The sequence below is a fragment of the Micrasema longulum genome, unplaced genomic scaffold (genome assembly GCF_059751315.1).
Source record: "Micrasema longulum isolate JH-2025_06_02 unplaced genomic scaffold, ASM5975131v1 h1tg001151l, whole genome shotgun sequence".
In the NCBI taxonomy this organism is placed as follows: Eukaryota; Metazoa; Arthropoda; class Insecta; order Trichoptera; family Brachycentridae; genus Micrasema; species Micrasema longulum.
In genome coordinates, this window is record NW_028278338.1 from 145141 (window position 1) to 162882 (window position 17742).

Genomic DNA, 17742 nt, shown 5'->3' on the forward strand with positions numbered 1-17742 from the left:
GATAAGCGATAAAAATGTAATTTACAAAACAATAATACACTTATACTGTGTACGCGCACTGTGTAACAACTGCACTTTAGACTCGAGTCATCCACATATTATATATTATGTGTTTTTACTATTTTAAGACTAAATAAATAAACAGAAGATACATTCATAGGGTTATCCTAGTAGAAGTAAGATAACATTTTTTGTATGTACGCAGTTGGGTGGACAGAGTCCGAGACGAAGACGTTCTCTGACTGATGAAAAAAGATAGAGAGGTACTGAAGACCATAAAGGAACGAAAACGACGAGAGACGAAAAATAATAAAATAATTTTAGGTTAATACTTAGTCTTTATTGAGATCCCAGATACATAAGTTCAGTCTAAATTGGAAATGGCGTAATTATATTTTAGTTACATAAAACTTTTAAGTTTATTTTTTAACAGAAATACCCTTAAAAATATTGTTTTTATCTAATTTATGTTTTTTTATTTTTTTATTATTGCGCAATTAAAAAAAAACATTCGTTTTAAAATGGCAAAATCGTATGATTTCCTAATTTTGCGTTCGTTTTACCAGACTACAACAGCCTTAATGAGGAAGTTCGGTTTATTTTTTATGTATCGTATTATTTTATTTGCCTAATAATTTATTTCTTATTTTATTTACATATTTTAGATCTTAATTTTAATAGGTACTTTTAATTTTTATTTTTTTGTAGATATGAACTGAAATTTTTGATTTGCTTTGTTTTATTTTTTATTTTGTTTTGATTACATTTAGACGCACACAATATATATATAAATATATATATGTGTTTATTTTTTTTCTTATATTTAAAATATATTCAAGTAAACTGCTATTCTTTAATTTTAATTGTATTATTTCACTCTACTTTCTTACTTAAAAAAAAAAATATTTCTTTAAATTATTTTTTATGTTTATTATTTTATACGTATTTCGTATTATGTCTGTACTCGTTTTATTTGATTATTAATTAAAAATAATGTCTAAGCACCCGATGACAAACTATTATCGAATACTTTATCGGGACAAAATACATGTTAATACTTTGTTTTCTTTATAATGTATTAATATTGTAATAATGTGTATATTGTATTGAATAAAGACTCTATCAAGAACTCTAATTTTTACCGCGCGTAAGAAAACACTTCTTATATCCAATTTACCGTAGGGCTGAAATTCCTCATTATATGTGAACACAACATGTACAAATAAGTAAAAACAAAAGTTTTTAATTATTATTTTTTAATCAACACGCTTAATTAAATTCTATTATAATTCTAGTACTGCAAGTATGTAACATTTTTTGCCAATAAACGCCTGAAATAAACGCGCTGAAACTGATAACCGTGCAAAAATACAAAGTTCAATGATGCGGTGAAAACATATTTGACGAGTGAACAAAACGGACGGTCAAGACCGCCAGTAGCCATTATTCAGTGTACAAGTGTACATAGTATTAGCAGTCGGGGGAACGATTCGCATCAGCATCAGCTGAGCTACATAGTAGGCTAATGGGTGACGTGACACGTGATCACGTGGCCAGAGGATGCACATGACAAATGGGTCCCCATCCCCTCGGATTTCAAGGGGTGTACACTTCATCTGCGGTCTGGGGATAGGGTCAGGCGGGGAACAGTGTAACACGGGGTACACTATAACAGCGACAATACTCTCTTTATTTTTCTTCATTGCAACACACTGTTTTTTCTACAGCCAGCGAGAATATTCAATATGCGCCATCCTAATACAGAGCTTATTTGATAACAGTAATTACGATTTTTGTAGTAGTTGCGGAATATTGTTTTTGTTGGTGTGAAGTAGTGATTAAAAAAAGGTCATTTCGTTGCTTTCTGAAATAGTTACGCATTAAATAAACATATTTTCTATTGAATAGGTGCGAAGGTTTTCACGGTCACTGTTATCAATTTGTTTCTTTTTTGGGTGATACCGTGTGTGTTGGATTTGTTCCGACGTTTCGGCTACCATTGTAGGAGCTATCATTTTTAAACGGACATTTTTTCGCCTTTGAACCAAAAATTTTGCATGAACCCTGTAATTACAGTGCCCGAATAATAAAAGAGGCAATTGAAATACACAGACACCCGAATAACATAAAAAAAGACGACGGGCTGAAATGAAACTCTACATGGTTCCCAGCACTACATACTACAAAAATGAATAGAAATGTGCCTACTACCGACTGCGACACGGTACAAATTACTAGTACTTAAACACATACTTTTTTTCTACAAAATACTCAGTTTACCGTGAAGATGGCTCCTGCAATGGTAGCCGAAACGTCGGAACAAATCCAACACACACGGTATCACCCGAAAAAGAAACAAATTGATATTTTCTATTTAATATGCTGTTTGTAAGCCATTTAATAAATCAAACAAGCTTGCCAGTTACTACGATCCAATGTTTCAAAATTGAAAGCAAATCATTTTAGGCCTCCCAGATCTGCGGTAGAGTACTAAGTAAGTGAATACAGAAACATCACTTATATGTATTATAATTTACAATAATGTTTTTTTTAAAGTAAAATCAAGCTAAATGATAAACCGTTGATTTATTTTGTTTTTTTCCCACCATTACTCCACGGGGGCCGCCACTGTAAGAAAAGTGTTCATTAAATAAATACAGATTTTCTAGAATTAAATAAAACGTTTCCCAACTGATCCACCGTACAGCCACCACGTCAATATTGGAACTGTACGCGGTGTATCTGCACCTACATATAACGTCAGATTAGGAGTGATTTACTGGCGGTACCGAGGGAACAATTTATTACGTATATGCCAAAGTCAGTAAACTTTGCCTAGCAAGGTGTATTTCAATAAATACAAGCATAAACTCAGTATTCTACTCATAGACCTTTCCTTTTCGATTGATTTTTTCTGTAATACTTAACATTTTTTAGAATCACAATCATATTTTTAGGGGTTTATTTAAATTAAATAAAAAATCGACTTATACATGGTGTTCTTTAAACCCTGTCACATCCGAAACCACGATGATCAGTATGGATAAGAAAACATATGAGGATATTAAAAAAAATATTTAGAACAAAAAAAAATAAAATATATATATATATATTTAAAAAACAAATGGTTGCTTACTTCTGCAGGGGAGAAGTGAGGGGAGCTCGGCTGTTGGTGTATCAGACTCCCCCCTGCTCCCCTCGTTTCTCCCCTGCAGAAGTAAGCAACTATTTGCTTTTTAGATATATTTTATTCGTTTCAAAAAAAAATTTTAATATGTATTCTTGCTCATACTGATCATCGTGGTTTCAGATGTGACAGGGTTTAATGAACACCCTGTATAGGTGGAGTAAATCTATCATCATCATCATTCCCTCTCTGCACCTAATGGTGCTTAGGGCACTGCATTGGTACACCAATCGCAGCGTATCTTGATCATTTTTGTTACATGAAGGTTAGATGATCAGTCTTACGCTCCGGGTGCCAGTACAGGGACTATGAAATATTCTAGTGTAAAAACACATTTTTAAATAAATATTTCATGTCAACCATGTCGGGAATCGAACCTGAGACCTCTTGCATGCTAGGCAAACGCGCTGACATTTACCGAGACCGAGTAAATATCTCAGAAACTATATCTTCCGAAAAGTCTAATAGTTATGTATGTAGTTATGAATTATTTGACTAAATTTTAATAAATGGGCAAACAAAATTTTTAAAAGATAAATTATTTAAAATATAAATAATGAAGACATTTAAATAATTTTATTTTTTTATTCATTTATTTATTTAAACGCCTTGTAGGCTTTTTTTGTTTATTTTTTATTTGAAAAGGTGTTTTTACACCGGAATATCGGAACTTAATTTTTTTATTTTTTTATTATTTTTAAAAGAACATACAAAAATGAAAATACAAATTATCAAGTCCTACTGAACTGCATAAAATGCAGATGTCAGCTTATAGAAAAGTTCTAATAAATATATATATATATATATATATATAATCTTATCTCTTAAATTCTATAAACATATAAAAACTCTTATTACTATGGAAAAAAAATGTATTCCCATGTACATCGAAAATATGTTACGGGTAGAAAAATAAAAATTTGTCCAAATAAAAAAGAAAAACACAAAATAATCAATATTAAAAACCACGTTCTAAAAGCCAGATTTTCAGCAGACGTCTTTTTCTTGAGCCAGATAAGTTATTCTGTGTTTTATTTTCAATGGGAGCATATCATAAACTTTTGGTATATTGTACTCTAGTGTTCTTTTACTGTCTTTATTATTAAATTTAGGGAGAGGGAGAGGTAAGACATCTCATCGTACATCAAGATAGCTGCGGTTGGTGTACCAATTCAGTGCCCTATGCACCGTTAGTTGCGAAAAGGGAATGATGATAATTATTATACTCATCTAAAACTTAAAAATGCCTCCTTTAAATTATTTCGTAAACCTTGTACGTTTATTGTTCAAATACTAGCGCAAACTCGTGGATATTATTACACAAAGCATTATAACCTTGACCTAACTGCAAGGTTAGATATAAGTCTATTCTGAGAGAAGATGAGTTCACGTCATGCGTCTCAAGACCTTAAAATAAACATCAAAGCGCACGAGACAAGAAAGTTAAAGGCGAGGCCCGCTCTCGCCTTCAACTCGTCCGAGCGCGGCGAAGGCGGGATTGCTAAAGTAGTATGTAGTGCAGATTGCAGATCGGGACACAGAGGACACTTGCTAGAACTAGAGTAGAGATCTTGCCCCGCTCGACCGCTCGAGATGGAGCAAATAATAGTGATCGAGACAATGCGAACAGATTTGTATGGAAATACGTACCGCGTTTGAACACACATGCTTAAAAACACATCTTTGAAATCGTCTTATCTTACAGACCAACCTCCGGCCTCACTTAGGACGAATTGCACCAGAAAAAATATCCATGAAAAAAACATAGATAAACAGTCCAATTTTTTTCATTTTTACCAATGAATAAAATGACTCGCTTACAGTCTGTATTGAATGCCGCAGCGAGACTTATTTTTGGAATCTCTAAGTTCAGTCATATCACCCCACTACTTCGGGAATTACACTGGCTACGTTTACCACATAGGGTGGAATACAAACTCTGTTGGCTTATGTATAAGTCACTGCACAACTCTGCTCCAGAATATCTAAGGGAACTCTGCATTCCAGATGAACTAGCCGGCAGACGTCTTACGTTTAGATCAGCTACATCAACGTCGAAAGGAAAAGTTATTATCCCTCTACGCAAACAGCGCACTAAATTTGGCGAACGCGCATTTGCGGTCGCAGGCCCTACAGCATGGAATACTCTCCCAGCAGAGGTCCGAAACTATGCGAGTGAAGTGATGTTTCGGAAGAAACTCAAAACCCACTTGTTCTCTAAATCATTTGAATAAATTCTTAGCATGTGATGACAAAGTACATTATTTTTAATGAATTAAAAAGTTGAAATTAAATTTATATCTTTTTATAGTCACTTTGTAAAGAGCCCTTGAGGTGTTATATTACGAAAATGGCGCGATATCAGTTATCCATAATTATTATTATTATAACTAAGGTCTTAAGAAAGTCAATGTATCTTTCCGCAGTGGCTTAATTTTTTATCACTTCCTTTGGATTTTTAAAAATTTGGCCGTATTGTGCGCACATTTGTTTGCAGTTCAACCTCTCGGCGTCAAATATAGGACAATCGTATGACATCCTGAGAGATGAGTCTATCGCAAGGGCAGCGATCATAATCTAATTTTTTTTAAATCTACGAAAATATTTTCGGAAAACAGCATGACCTGAAAGCATCTGTGTTAGCTCGTAAGTCCCCCCAAAAGTATCCAATATCTCGGCATCCTTTAAATTTTTGAAAAACAATTTCGTTATTTTGCCTGTATCGCTGATAAATATCTTTTGTTCTAAGTATTATATGATTTTTCTTGGGAATATGGTCAAAAGTAGGGAGAGTTCTAATTTTTGAAGCATTTTTCGCTAATTCATCTGCCATTATTATTTTCCATGTTAAGATCGCGTGCTTTAATCTATGTCATATCAATTTCGTTTTTTACTTGTTCGGTATTTTTTTCAGCAAACTCTTTTATTTCATAGTAAAACAGTCCATTTTCCCAGTTTGCCGTAAGCGTAAATAAATATATATATTTATATATATTTTAACTCAACTTTTTGCTTGTTACAATGCACTAAATTATAAAAGTTCAAAATGTTGTTAATATTTACCAGTCCTGAGGATGCCTTCTTAGGCCAAAGCGCTCGGTGGTTAAATTAAATGAAACTAAACCAAGAAGTTTTGTTGATAATACTACTACCATCACGCCATTTCCCCGTAGAGGTAGGCAGAGAGAATGGACCGCCACACACGTCTATCCTGGCATACATTCCTAGCTTCTTCCACATTCATACATCTTGTCATACGTGCCCTTCGGTTCTGTCTGCTTTTGAGACCAGACTTAAGATTTTGGTTTACCTGATCGTGCCACGGCTTCCTTGGTCGACCTCGTTTCACGTTGCCGTTCATTTTCGCCATATATACTTGTTTTACCATTATTTCGTCGTTCATTCGTTCTACATGACCAAACCATTTTAGAGACCCTTTCATAATCTTATCAATTATACTTGACTCAGATTTACACTCTCGCCTGACCTCATCATTCGTAACACGGTCATACATTGATTTCCCACACATTCGTCTAAGAGATTGCATTTCAACCGCGTTCACTCGGCTTTCATCCTTCCTCTGCCAGTTCCATGTGTCACTTCCATATATAAGTGTTGGGACTAAAACTCCGTTGTGCAATGCCAGTTTAGCTTCGATTGACATATTTTTATTAGCAATATCTGCGCTTAGTGCGCCGTTCAATTTGTTGCCTGCATTCACTCTCCTTTCAACATCTTTTTCTACTCATCCATCTCTTGAAAACATGCTTCCCAGATATACATTTTTTTCTACTTGTTCGAGACATTAGTTGTTTACATTTATTATGCAGTCAGTAACCTCACTTCCCCTTTCTAATACCATCACTTTTGGCTTACTTTCGTTCATCGCCAATTCGCTCTCCAGGCATACATCATACATTCTAGAGACTATTTTTTTGCAAACCCTCGTTGCTGCTTGCTAACAGAACTGCATCATCAGCATACAACAAGCAACTTACAAAAAATTATCAACCATGGAGTTTTATCAAGAAATATCCACAAAAAATAAATATAATATTTCCTGACACTCCACTTCTAGTCGCGGAGCAGACTGTCGCACAGGCGGCAGTGTAAGATGACAGTGTTCCTTTACCTTTCTCGATGAGGTCGCTCCACTTCTTGGCCCAGCCGCGCAGCCCCTTGGCGTAGGCCTTCTCCATCTCGGCGCGCTCGGCCACCATGCTGACCAGGCTGTCGCACAGGCGGTAGCCGTCCTCGATGCGGCGCGCCGTGCGCTTGTAGTTGCCCGGCTCCCAGAAGGAGTCCGAGCTCACGCCCGGCTGCGGCTCGTCGCTGTGCTGCGACATGCTGCCGCCCGCGCCGCCGCCCCCGCCCGCACCGCACTACACCACGCGCTCCTGAAACAACCAAACGCGCCGTTTAGTAATGAAGGTCGAATAGCACTTCACGAATAGCACATGATCGCTCTAAATAGTAGGTACAGATAATAAATTTACTGACAAACATGGTGTCCGATTCGGGGTAACAAAGAATAGACGAATAACAAATAATAGGGAAATATCACATTTTTAAAGTAATAAAGGTCTATGAAATACAGTCCAGTAAATAAAAACATATACTCCCCTTTGACCCTTTCGATGACTTGGTTTGGCAGAGTCAGGGGATTTTGGGCATCAAGAAATAAAGCGTTACACAGTACATGGGTTTTAGCAATATTGATTTTTAAATCCATGCATGCGGAATACCTATTTAGGCTATCCTACAGTGGCCTGAAGACCCGTCACTGAATCGTCAATTATAACCGCATCATAGGCATACTATAAGGTCACAGAGTTTTCGGGAAGAAGAGATTAATATTCCTCGCTCTAGTGGAATTGACTTCCATAAGATGAGGTGCATAAGGATTATAAAAAGCAACGGTGCAAGGACGCAACCTTGACGAACTCCAGTGGTGACCTCAAGCCCATCTGTGACAACATCGTTGTCAAATAGTAAAGTTATCATATTTATTAATTTAAACCGTTTTAAATAAGACGACCAATAATACTCATAATTTAGGAAACGAACACAACTAGATAATTTAAAAATAACAAAAACATGAATATGAATATAAAATAATTCTCAATGGATTGATCTAATCGGATTAAGATAAGCTTCAATCGTCGAATAAACGTTATTTTTTACGGAGACAGGTTTATTATCATTTATTCGAGGTTACAAAATGCTGGTGACTAGAATTTAAACTCAAAACAATATGTACCTAGCGATAAATTAAAATACAAAGCATCGATCATTGATACAATGACAGCACTTGCAAAACACACAGGTCATATTGTTATTAGTATCAGTACAACGTAAATGTACATCTTGAGGGGCATTCGTGATTAATTACTCACTTATGCATAAATTATTTGAATAAGTAAGAACTATCGTCGTAGCGCATGAATAAAGTTAATTGTCTCTTCGTGCAAAAAATTAAATAAGGGTTTGAACGGTGGTCACGCTCAGTTTTAGAATCAAGTTTTGTGACGAAGGTGGAAAGACGTTTGTTTTGACATACATATTATTACGTAATCACGAAATCAACACTGGAACCGTAATTTCACTGCCATCGTGGCGCATTTATACAAATAGATAGACGGGACACACCTTAATAGAATTATTACAAGAAAACCCTAATGGTGGAAGAAACACGCTAAATTTGTGCTTCTATATACTATATCTCATGTATTATTACTTTACTTAACTTAGTTACTATATTAATGCTTTGTTAGTATCGATTAAAATTTCATATTGTTTTTCAGGTGTGCATACATACTATCTGCTAATTAGAACCATGAGCCAAATTTATTCTGCACCTAAAGGCAGAAGTCGTGAATACCTTAAAGCTGAGGTCGAAGTAGTGTTAACGTTTAACGCGAAACTTTCAAATTGGTATTTTAATAGTCTAGAAGATATCTAATAGGCTTGATTCAGAATAACAGAGAATAGACGTTTTGTATCTTTTCATACTCTTAATCATTAAATCAAATGCAATTTTCCACTCCCACTTTCCTTCATTCATCCCTCACCACTCTTTATCAATTTCCTTCATTTCCTTCCCACTATCTCCTTTTGCCTATATTTCTTTTATTTTAATATATATGTAGTATATTTTTATTATTTATTTAGTTAAAACCGTCGGCATCGTGGCTTTATTTTAGTATAATTAAGTGAATACATATTATTGGATGGCGGGCCCTACTATCTTTATATATACATTTTTTTATAGTTTCCATTTATAATCATTTGACCTGTACATCTGTTTGTATTAGAAATAAATAAAATAAAATAAAACATAAACCAATCAAACAGTGTATTTCCCACACCGAGCCCAAGAAATTGTTTCTGTTTTGTTGCGGTTTTTATATATGTATTTATATATCAACGGTTCAAAGAACCTTATACAATAAAAAGTTTTACAGAAATAATCACAGCAGTGAACAATTCATTATGTAATATATACTATGAAATATAACTAAATAATTAAAACTAAACAAATTAGTAACAATTTTTTTTTAAACTGCAAAAAAGTAAAAAAGAAACATACAAATCTAAGATGACAAATAAAAGATAACAATTAAAGTGAGAAAATCTTATGTTCTAAATATAAATATGGCAAATTAAAATTGAGAATAATTTAACATAAACATAAAGTTACTAGTACTTAATAATGAAAAAGAAAAATAATGCTACAATAAGATTTTATAAATAATACGTTTTTTAAGTCAATATGAAAGCTTAAATAATCTTATCGTTTCATGTTTTCTTTTTGTACTTTTTGCCTTAATATGTATTGATCAATTATTTATGGTTTATTAAGTTACATCATAACAACTTAAGAACTAATATAAACTTTTAATAACATCATCATCATTCCCTTTCCGCAGCTAGTGGTTCATAGGGCACTGCATTGGTACACCAATCGCAGCGTAACTTGATCATTTATTTTGTTACATGGAGGTAAGATGATCAGTCTTACATTTTAGGTACCAGTCCAGGGACTATGAAATGTTCTAGTGTGGAAACACCCTTTTAAATAAATATTTCATATTCAATGGCAGGCAAATACGGTGACCATTACACCACGGGGCCGACGAATAATAAAAACCGCCAGGAATGTGATTCACAAAATGAAAAACGAACAAGTAGAATCATGCAATTATATTAAAATTCTGAAATGTTTTCATTAAAAATTGAATAGTAAAAATGGGTTTAAACTGTGTCTAAAAACTGTGAATTTAATAATTGAGTTTAAAAATCCTCAATTAGTAGTCTAGTTACGTTACAACACAAAATTAATTAAAATATTAAGTTAAGGCATAAATTATGACTGTTTCAATTCAAATTCAATTTAATTCAATTTTTAATTTTAAAAATTCAGCTCGTTGACGTCGGATGACAAATGCGAGACGATTGTGACCGACCATGATGATAGTGACAAAAATATTTTAGTATTATTTTTAAATAAAGACAATGCAGCTGATTTTGCACAGATTTCAAACGAAATTACGTAACTACTCTAGGGCACATTTCTCGTAAGACGTCCGGTAAAGATAAAAAAGTGTGCGTGGCAAAAGGCTATTTAGATTCTAAATTCCTAAGCAAACTAAACGCAGGGAGACGCGATCTGCAAACATTGTTAACAGAAGATACACAACGTTGTTTGCACACTAGCAAAAGTGAGGCAGTGAGAGGCACCCAAAGGAGGGGACGCAAGAAGGCATAGTGACTCTTAATAACGACGAAATTAATTACACAGAACCCCGGGGGGTATTGTGAGATCGACATTATCGACATTATCGCCATTATCGACAACAGTGACAGTGGTATCTATAATTGTGTAGTGTACTAACATAGTACGTATTGTATTCAGTTACCTGGTGGTAGAAATTGCGTACTCCAAAGGATGTAATATACCTAGAGCTCAGGTACATTTGGCGCTTAGCCATCTGGTAAACTCCCCAAGGACCAATTCAAAATTTCTTACGCCAATTCCTAAAAGACGTGTATTTTCATTTAAAAGCGTCGTTAATTGTATTCACCTGAAAACCATATGCTTCCAGTGCGTGAGAAATAGAATTTCGCGTGAATCTCAGGATATCGCGTGGAAAGAATAAAAGTAACTGTTTTTTAATCAACCTACCCCTCGATAGGACCAAAACTTGCATTTTATAAATCCATATGCAGTCCTTGGGGAGGCAATTAGAAATGTACCCTCACGTTGTTACTACGTCACTACTTAGTAGAAATACATACGGTAGCTTTCAAATGTAAAACTATATAAGGCTTTTTGTAATGTCTTCTCAATAATAAATTAATGTACAACATCTATTATGTACTTACATGTAGGAACCAATTAATGATTATTATTTTGCAGATTACCCATCAAAAAAATCACCGCTCACACTGGTAGCAGGGTATCTAGATTGTTGCGTGGAAGGCAAGGTGATCAGTCTTACGCTTTAGATGCCGGTCCAGGAACATTGAAACGTTGCAGCGTAAAACCACCTTTTTTATCAACATTTTATATCAACCTTCCCAGGAATCGAAACCCGGACCTCAAGCGCGGCAGGCGAACCCTCACAACCACTACACATGGGGCAGATTTATCTCCACTTGATTTCATCATTCACCATCGAGTCGAAAGCAGTCGTCCAGGATTCTGGTTCTATTTCACACACATAACTCTATTATTTATTCGCCCGGACATAGATCTAGCACAGAAACTCCAAAATAAATGCATAAATTAATTGGTGTAAATACTCACACTTAATATTACGTCCCGTTGAAAAATCTTAGTGCGTATTCTAAGTAACTTCACCGAACAATTTTTAACAAATCACAATAATTTAAAATCAACACCGAATTATCGAACTTTACACTACATAACGGATTTACTTAGTACGTTTTACAAATAATAGGGTTTTATGTAAGAAAAATGAGCATTTAAACTAGAAAACCTTGGTAAGCACGTCATGCTGCCGTAAAATCTCCAAGAAACGTTGCGCGAGTAGAGGGGACTATCTTATCTCTTACATTATTAGAGAGGTGATAAGACATTACTTTACTAATATTTGCAGTCACGAGTTGAACCAAACAGTTTTACAAGCTTAATAAAAAATTCACGTCGAGGATTGATCACTAACTGCTCAGTCAAATTAAAAATCATGTATGTGTAAGTTCAATACTGAGTACGAACCAAAAAAATGAAAACAAGTTTTTTTAGCATTTTCAATTGAATGGGACAAGCCGCATTGATTGGTACATTTGAATTTCGAAATTGACCAATATATTGCTGGCGTTCGATGAATGAATCATCCTGACTAAATATGCAAAGTAATACCGCGTACATCCCTAAACACCACAAAGCGGACGAGGCATAGTCGATTTGCGTAAAGCGAAAACAGTAAACAAGCCATGCGTAACTGCCATAATAGGGATTTAAAAAAAAAACAATTAAAGTAATAAGGGTCTATGAAATACCGGTAAACGTCGTTTTACGCCGGGGTTCCGTTCAGAGAGACACCGGCGTAAAAAAATCGGCGTAAAATAAACCCAAATATAATGGAAGATATAAGGTTTAGGTTCAGTGTCAAAATTCTAAGAAAAATCTAACATGTTTATTTAATACATATCCTATATATATTCAAAATAAATTATAAATGTATTCAATACATACAGTTTTAATTCGAAATAAAAAATAATCTCTTGATATAAAGATTTTTTAAAATAATAAACACTAACTCACCAGTTCGCCGGTACTAAATTAAATTATCACAATTTTTTGAAAAGCATCCAATTTCATTTGCTTTGATTGTCGCTTCCTTTCTTGCAGAGTCATAGCATAAACTACAAATATTTGAATATTCTTTTAATTTTAATAATAATAGAATAAAAAATATGATCATACATTTATTTTTTTCTTAAAAACAAAACAAACACTAACTCGGAAACAATTTCCGACACACACAAGACTGCTCGCGTACACGGTAATATAATAAAACAGCGTGTAAAAGTTTGTCTGCTATTCGAATCGCGGCGCATACAGTAGTCTGGTGTCGGCCGAATCGGGGAATCCCACGCCAGCAGCAACCGGCGTAATTGTAAATCGGCGTAAATCGAAACGGCGCAAAACGACGTTTACCTGTACATTCCCGCAAAAACGGTCAATGCATTGGCCACGCCCCTAATACGTCATGATTTATGTCAATTAAGAACGTTTAAATTTAAATAGAACTTCGTCACGAATCTCGACATCACAATTATTAAGACCAGACATGTCGCGTTTTTGTAGGGGCATATTTTATTTTCTTATTTCAAGTTATATATAAGAACATTTCTCCACAATATCTATATTGACTTAGAAAATACAATTAATTATTATAAATCCATTACATATATTTTTATTGGTATTCATAGTTCATAGTATATTCATATATTTCCCTATTAACTGAGCATTGACGCATACGATGGTAAAAATTGATTTTCTAATATAATTCAACAACACATAATAAACCGAATTAAAATGTCTTATTTACCGTTTTTTTCCCGAAATTATAATGTTTTGACAAATCGTCGTAATCGTAGAACAATAACGCATGTGATTTTCTTCAACTTTACGTGAGAGCGCTTTAATGTTTTTTTTTTTACACTTTATGTTAAAACTTAATAAGTACAAATGTATACCATTTGATACTTGGGTTTGTTATATATATATATATATATATATACAAATATAATTTTTTTTCAAAACAGAATAAAAAGCTTTTATGTAACTTCTTCGATATAATATAAAAGAAAGTCAATGTCGCATTTTTCGCACATCCGTCGTTGTTCTACGACTCCGACGAAATGATTCATCCGCGGCATTGAACTAAAATAGACAATATTTATTTATTATACGGCCTTTAACAAAAGAAAAATGATAATTATAAAACGAAATACAAAATAATACTTGTGCGAAGAAATGAAATGTACAAAAATATAAATATCTCAAAACAGTGGCAAATTCAGATATGACAAAATAAATGCTTTTGAAGATATTTCTATTTAACTTACTTATTTCTCTCTCATATTTTTAATATGCTTTTAAGAAAAAAAGTGCCAACCTCAAAACGCTTAATATTTTTAATAAATCATAATTAAAGGAAAAATTGCTCGGTGGAACAAAATTTTTGACACTTTTAATGCGTAGATAAACGTATCGAGGGGTTCTAGACCCGTCGGTATAAAACGATGTACTTACATCAAAACTTGATGGTGTATCGGTACTATACCTGGCGGCCTCCATGGTGTAGTGGTCAAGACGCCTGACTCACGCACGGGAGGTTCCGGGTTCGATTCCCGGTGAGAACACAAAAATTAAAATGCGATTTTTCTCAAGCGAGGTGCTCTGTGATGTAATTCACCACTGTAATTAGGCCTCCTGGCCTGTTGTAATGCAAAAAAAAAATGTAAAAAAAAAATGTATACCTTTGTAGTGGGTCGGGAGACTTTTATCTTCAACTATGACGTCATACTGAAGCTATGTCATTTTAGAGCGTAGATATGTGTACCGTGACGTACGCTTCCCCTTGTTTCATATCGATGTACCTACCCAAAACATAGGTGGGGGGTCGGTAGTATATCTTTATAATCGCTAGAGGGAATTTATCTTCAACTATACCGTCAAGGTGAAAGTATGACGTATGGAGAAAATTCCGTTTCGTATTGTAGTGATTGGCGCGTTCGCCGACCACGCTTAGGGTCGCCATGCAGGGAAGGTTACCGCGTAATACTTGTTTCATAAAGGCGGTTTTACACAGAAATATTTCATTATCCTTGGACTGGGGCCTGAAGCGTAAGACTGATCACCTTACCTTCCTTTGATAGAGATACGCTGCATTCAAATTAACAATGCAGAGCCCTATGAACCATCGCGCATCGGGTGCGGATAAGGGTATGATGGTGATGATGAATACATTTTAAGGCGGCTTATTAATTTATTCCAATTGAGTCTCGTCACCTTACTTACCCGAGAGAATATAATTAATATTCAGCAAATAAATGACAATGAAGTTTCGTCACGAAGAATGATTATTCAAATTTTATTGACTATGATTTAATTAAGGATAACCGATTTGCTTAATGAATCGATTTCCTCTCCATTTATGTTCCGATCCATAACATCGCTCGATGCAGCGAGTACCGAGTGCGTCATACGTCTGCTGATGTCTGCTAATTTGTCAACACCATATGCTCCAACTAGGTAGCGGACATGGCATGATATCGATGATGATGACTTAAAGTTGGTCTACTATCAAATAATGGGTAAAAAGTAAGTGCAAATACCACTTTTCCGCTATTTTGATAAACTCTATTTGATGTTCAAACGTGTATCTTAGAAAGTATTGGTCCTACGAAAAAAAAAAATTGTTAAAGTAAATTTTATTTTCTTTCGAATATTTTTTTTCTATAAAATCTACAAGGACGTAATTATACACAAAAATCTGATTTTAAGCATTATTTTTTTCAAAATCGCAGCATGAACAAACTTAAGGTTTTACTAAGGACCCTATGACCACCGATCCTGTTAAGTTTCAAAACATAATAACCTTTTTTATCAAAAAAAGACATATTGAACGTCCCATACTTATAATAAACCTCTACAACCACCCGATGGATCTAAACCTAGTTTTCACTGTCATGTAACGTGTCCTAAAACGAAGCTACTCGTATTTGTTGTATCTTCGAAAAATAAAAATTAGTATGTCATATTCGTTTTTACGGTAAAATACCGTAAATTGCGGTAATTTACCGTGCCTTTTGGTAAAATTACGTAATTTTACTTTCATAGTCCAGTGTCGAGGGAAACGTTTTAAATTTTTTTTTTAACACGGTCTTTATTTCTCACTATCATACTCTCATTTAATACTTAATTCTCGATCAAAGTAAACCGTTTAAAACAAGGTTACAGGTTAAAGGAAAAAGGGTTAGGTTAGAATCGGGTTGTGGCCCCGTGGCTAGTGTCTCGGACTCACAGATCAAAGGTCCGTTGTTCGAATCCCATTCTACTCCAACTTGATTCCCATTTCTAACAGTGAGTTATTTTCAACTCGTTGAAAATGGCCATCAAAATTAAATATTTAGGTAATTCATAAGAACGCAAATATTTTCTTTTCGTTAAATAAATAAAATAAAGTTTTATTTTATTCCGCTGCCGATTTGCGTAAAATTTATACTACCCACCAAAAAAATATTACTGAATTCCATCGGTCAACACGACATGTCGAGCCGACAGAGTTATTGTTAGTATTTTTTTCAATGAATAAAAAAAAATACAATTCCGAATCGTTACAACACGATTTGTCACGTCCTTGCTATCAACAAAATGATTCAAGAACACTCAATTGGGCGGGGAATCGTCACGATGCACGAACTCACTGCTCACTGTGCCTATAGATATCGACAGTCGAGGAGACTTGTCTCTCCATAACTCCACTCTGCTGCTATGTAAAATATTACTAATTTGTACGTATTTTTTAAAAGGATAAGCCGCTTATTCTCTATTTAAAAGGTTTGCCGGGAGGTCAGAAAGAGAGCATATGGAAGGAAGTTATAAAAATAAATTATATCCAACAGCCCGAGAAAAACTCCTAATTTTTTTCGTGCAACTGACGGGAAAATAACCCGTGACGCCAGTTTCACAGTTGGTTATCTAACCAATAGGGAAGTATCACTCTTTTTTTACATTTTTAAAGTAATAAAGGTCTATGAAGTACTGTCCATTAATTTTTTTTTTGCTAAATTTAAGTAGCATAAAAAATACTTTAAATTTGTAATTTTGAATTCCCGCAAAAACGGTGATTCCACTGGCCTCATGTTTATTTGTTCGTAGACGTTGAGATTTGTGTAGGACAATATCAAGAATCATGACGTCACAACAACCAAGGCCAAACACGTCGCGTTTTTCTACGAACATATTTTTATTGAATTTCTTTTTTACATTTATGCATGAAAACATTTCTCGACAATATACATATTGATTTAAAAAATACAATGAATTATTTCATATATTTTTATCGTCTAAATCCATTTCATATATTTTTATCGGTATTCGTAGTATGTGATATTTCCCTATTATAAAAACAAGAAAAAATACACTAGTAGGGTTACCATTTCAAAATGAAGGGATGCCTGTATAGGGTGCCTAAAATACCCGATTTTTTAGAAAAATGCATATCTTAGGAAAAAAGTGGAAGATTCGAAAAAATAAATCAGTAGATTTATTATCCTCCACCCAAATACCGTGAACGAGAGGGGGGAGATGGCCAGAACAATGCTGGCCGCACGCCTGTTTAAAGACCTTAAAATGGCTGTGAAATGTGGCAAACGCCTGTCATATAGTAACCCTGTACCCGGGAGAACCCTTATCAGTCCCGTGGTGTGTTGGCTAATACGTTTGCCTCGAGCACAAACACCCCGGGATCGATTTCCGTGAGACAAAAATAACGGAAATGTGATCTTCACAAGCC

The 17742-nt window shown here is 34.5% G+C and overlaps 1 protein-coding gene across 6 annotated transcripts in view; it reads right to left on the reverse strand.

Moving 5' to 3' along the window:
- Positions 1 to 12232, reverse strand: part of Synd (protein kinase C and casein kinase substrate in neurons protein Synd) — a 70933-nt gene extending 58701 nt beyond the window's left edge. For 4 of the 6 annotated variants that reach the window (XM_088233821.1, XM_088233824.1, XM_088233822.1 and 1 more), the window contains exons 1-2: positions 11997 to 12231; positions 7320 to 7584 (exon numbers count right to left, since the gene is read on the reverse strand). In XM_088233821.1, coding sequence (XP_088089947.1) covers positions 7320 to 7533 — 214 coding nt within the window. In that variant the 5' untranslated portion in view covers positions 7534 to 7584; positions 11997 to 12231. Of the gene's footprint in view, positions 1 to 7319; positions 7585 to 11996 lie in introns of all 6 variants that reach the window. The other 2 variants (XM_088233825.1, XM_088233823.1) reach the window with 1 other exon arrangement.
- Between the last annotated feature and the right edge of the window lie 5510 nt (positions 12233 to 17742).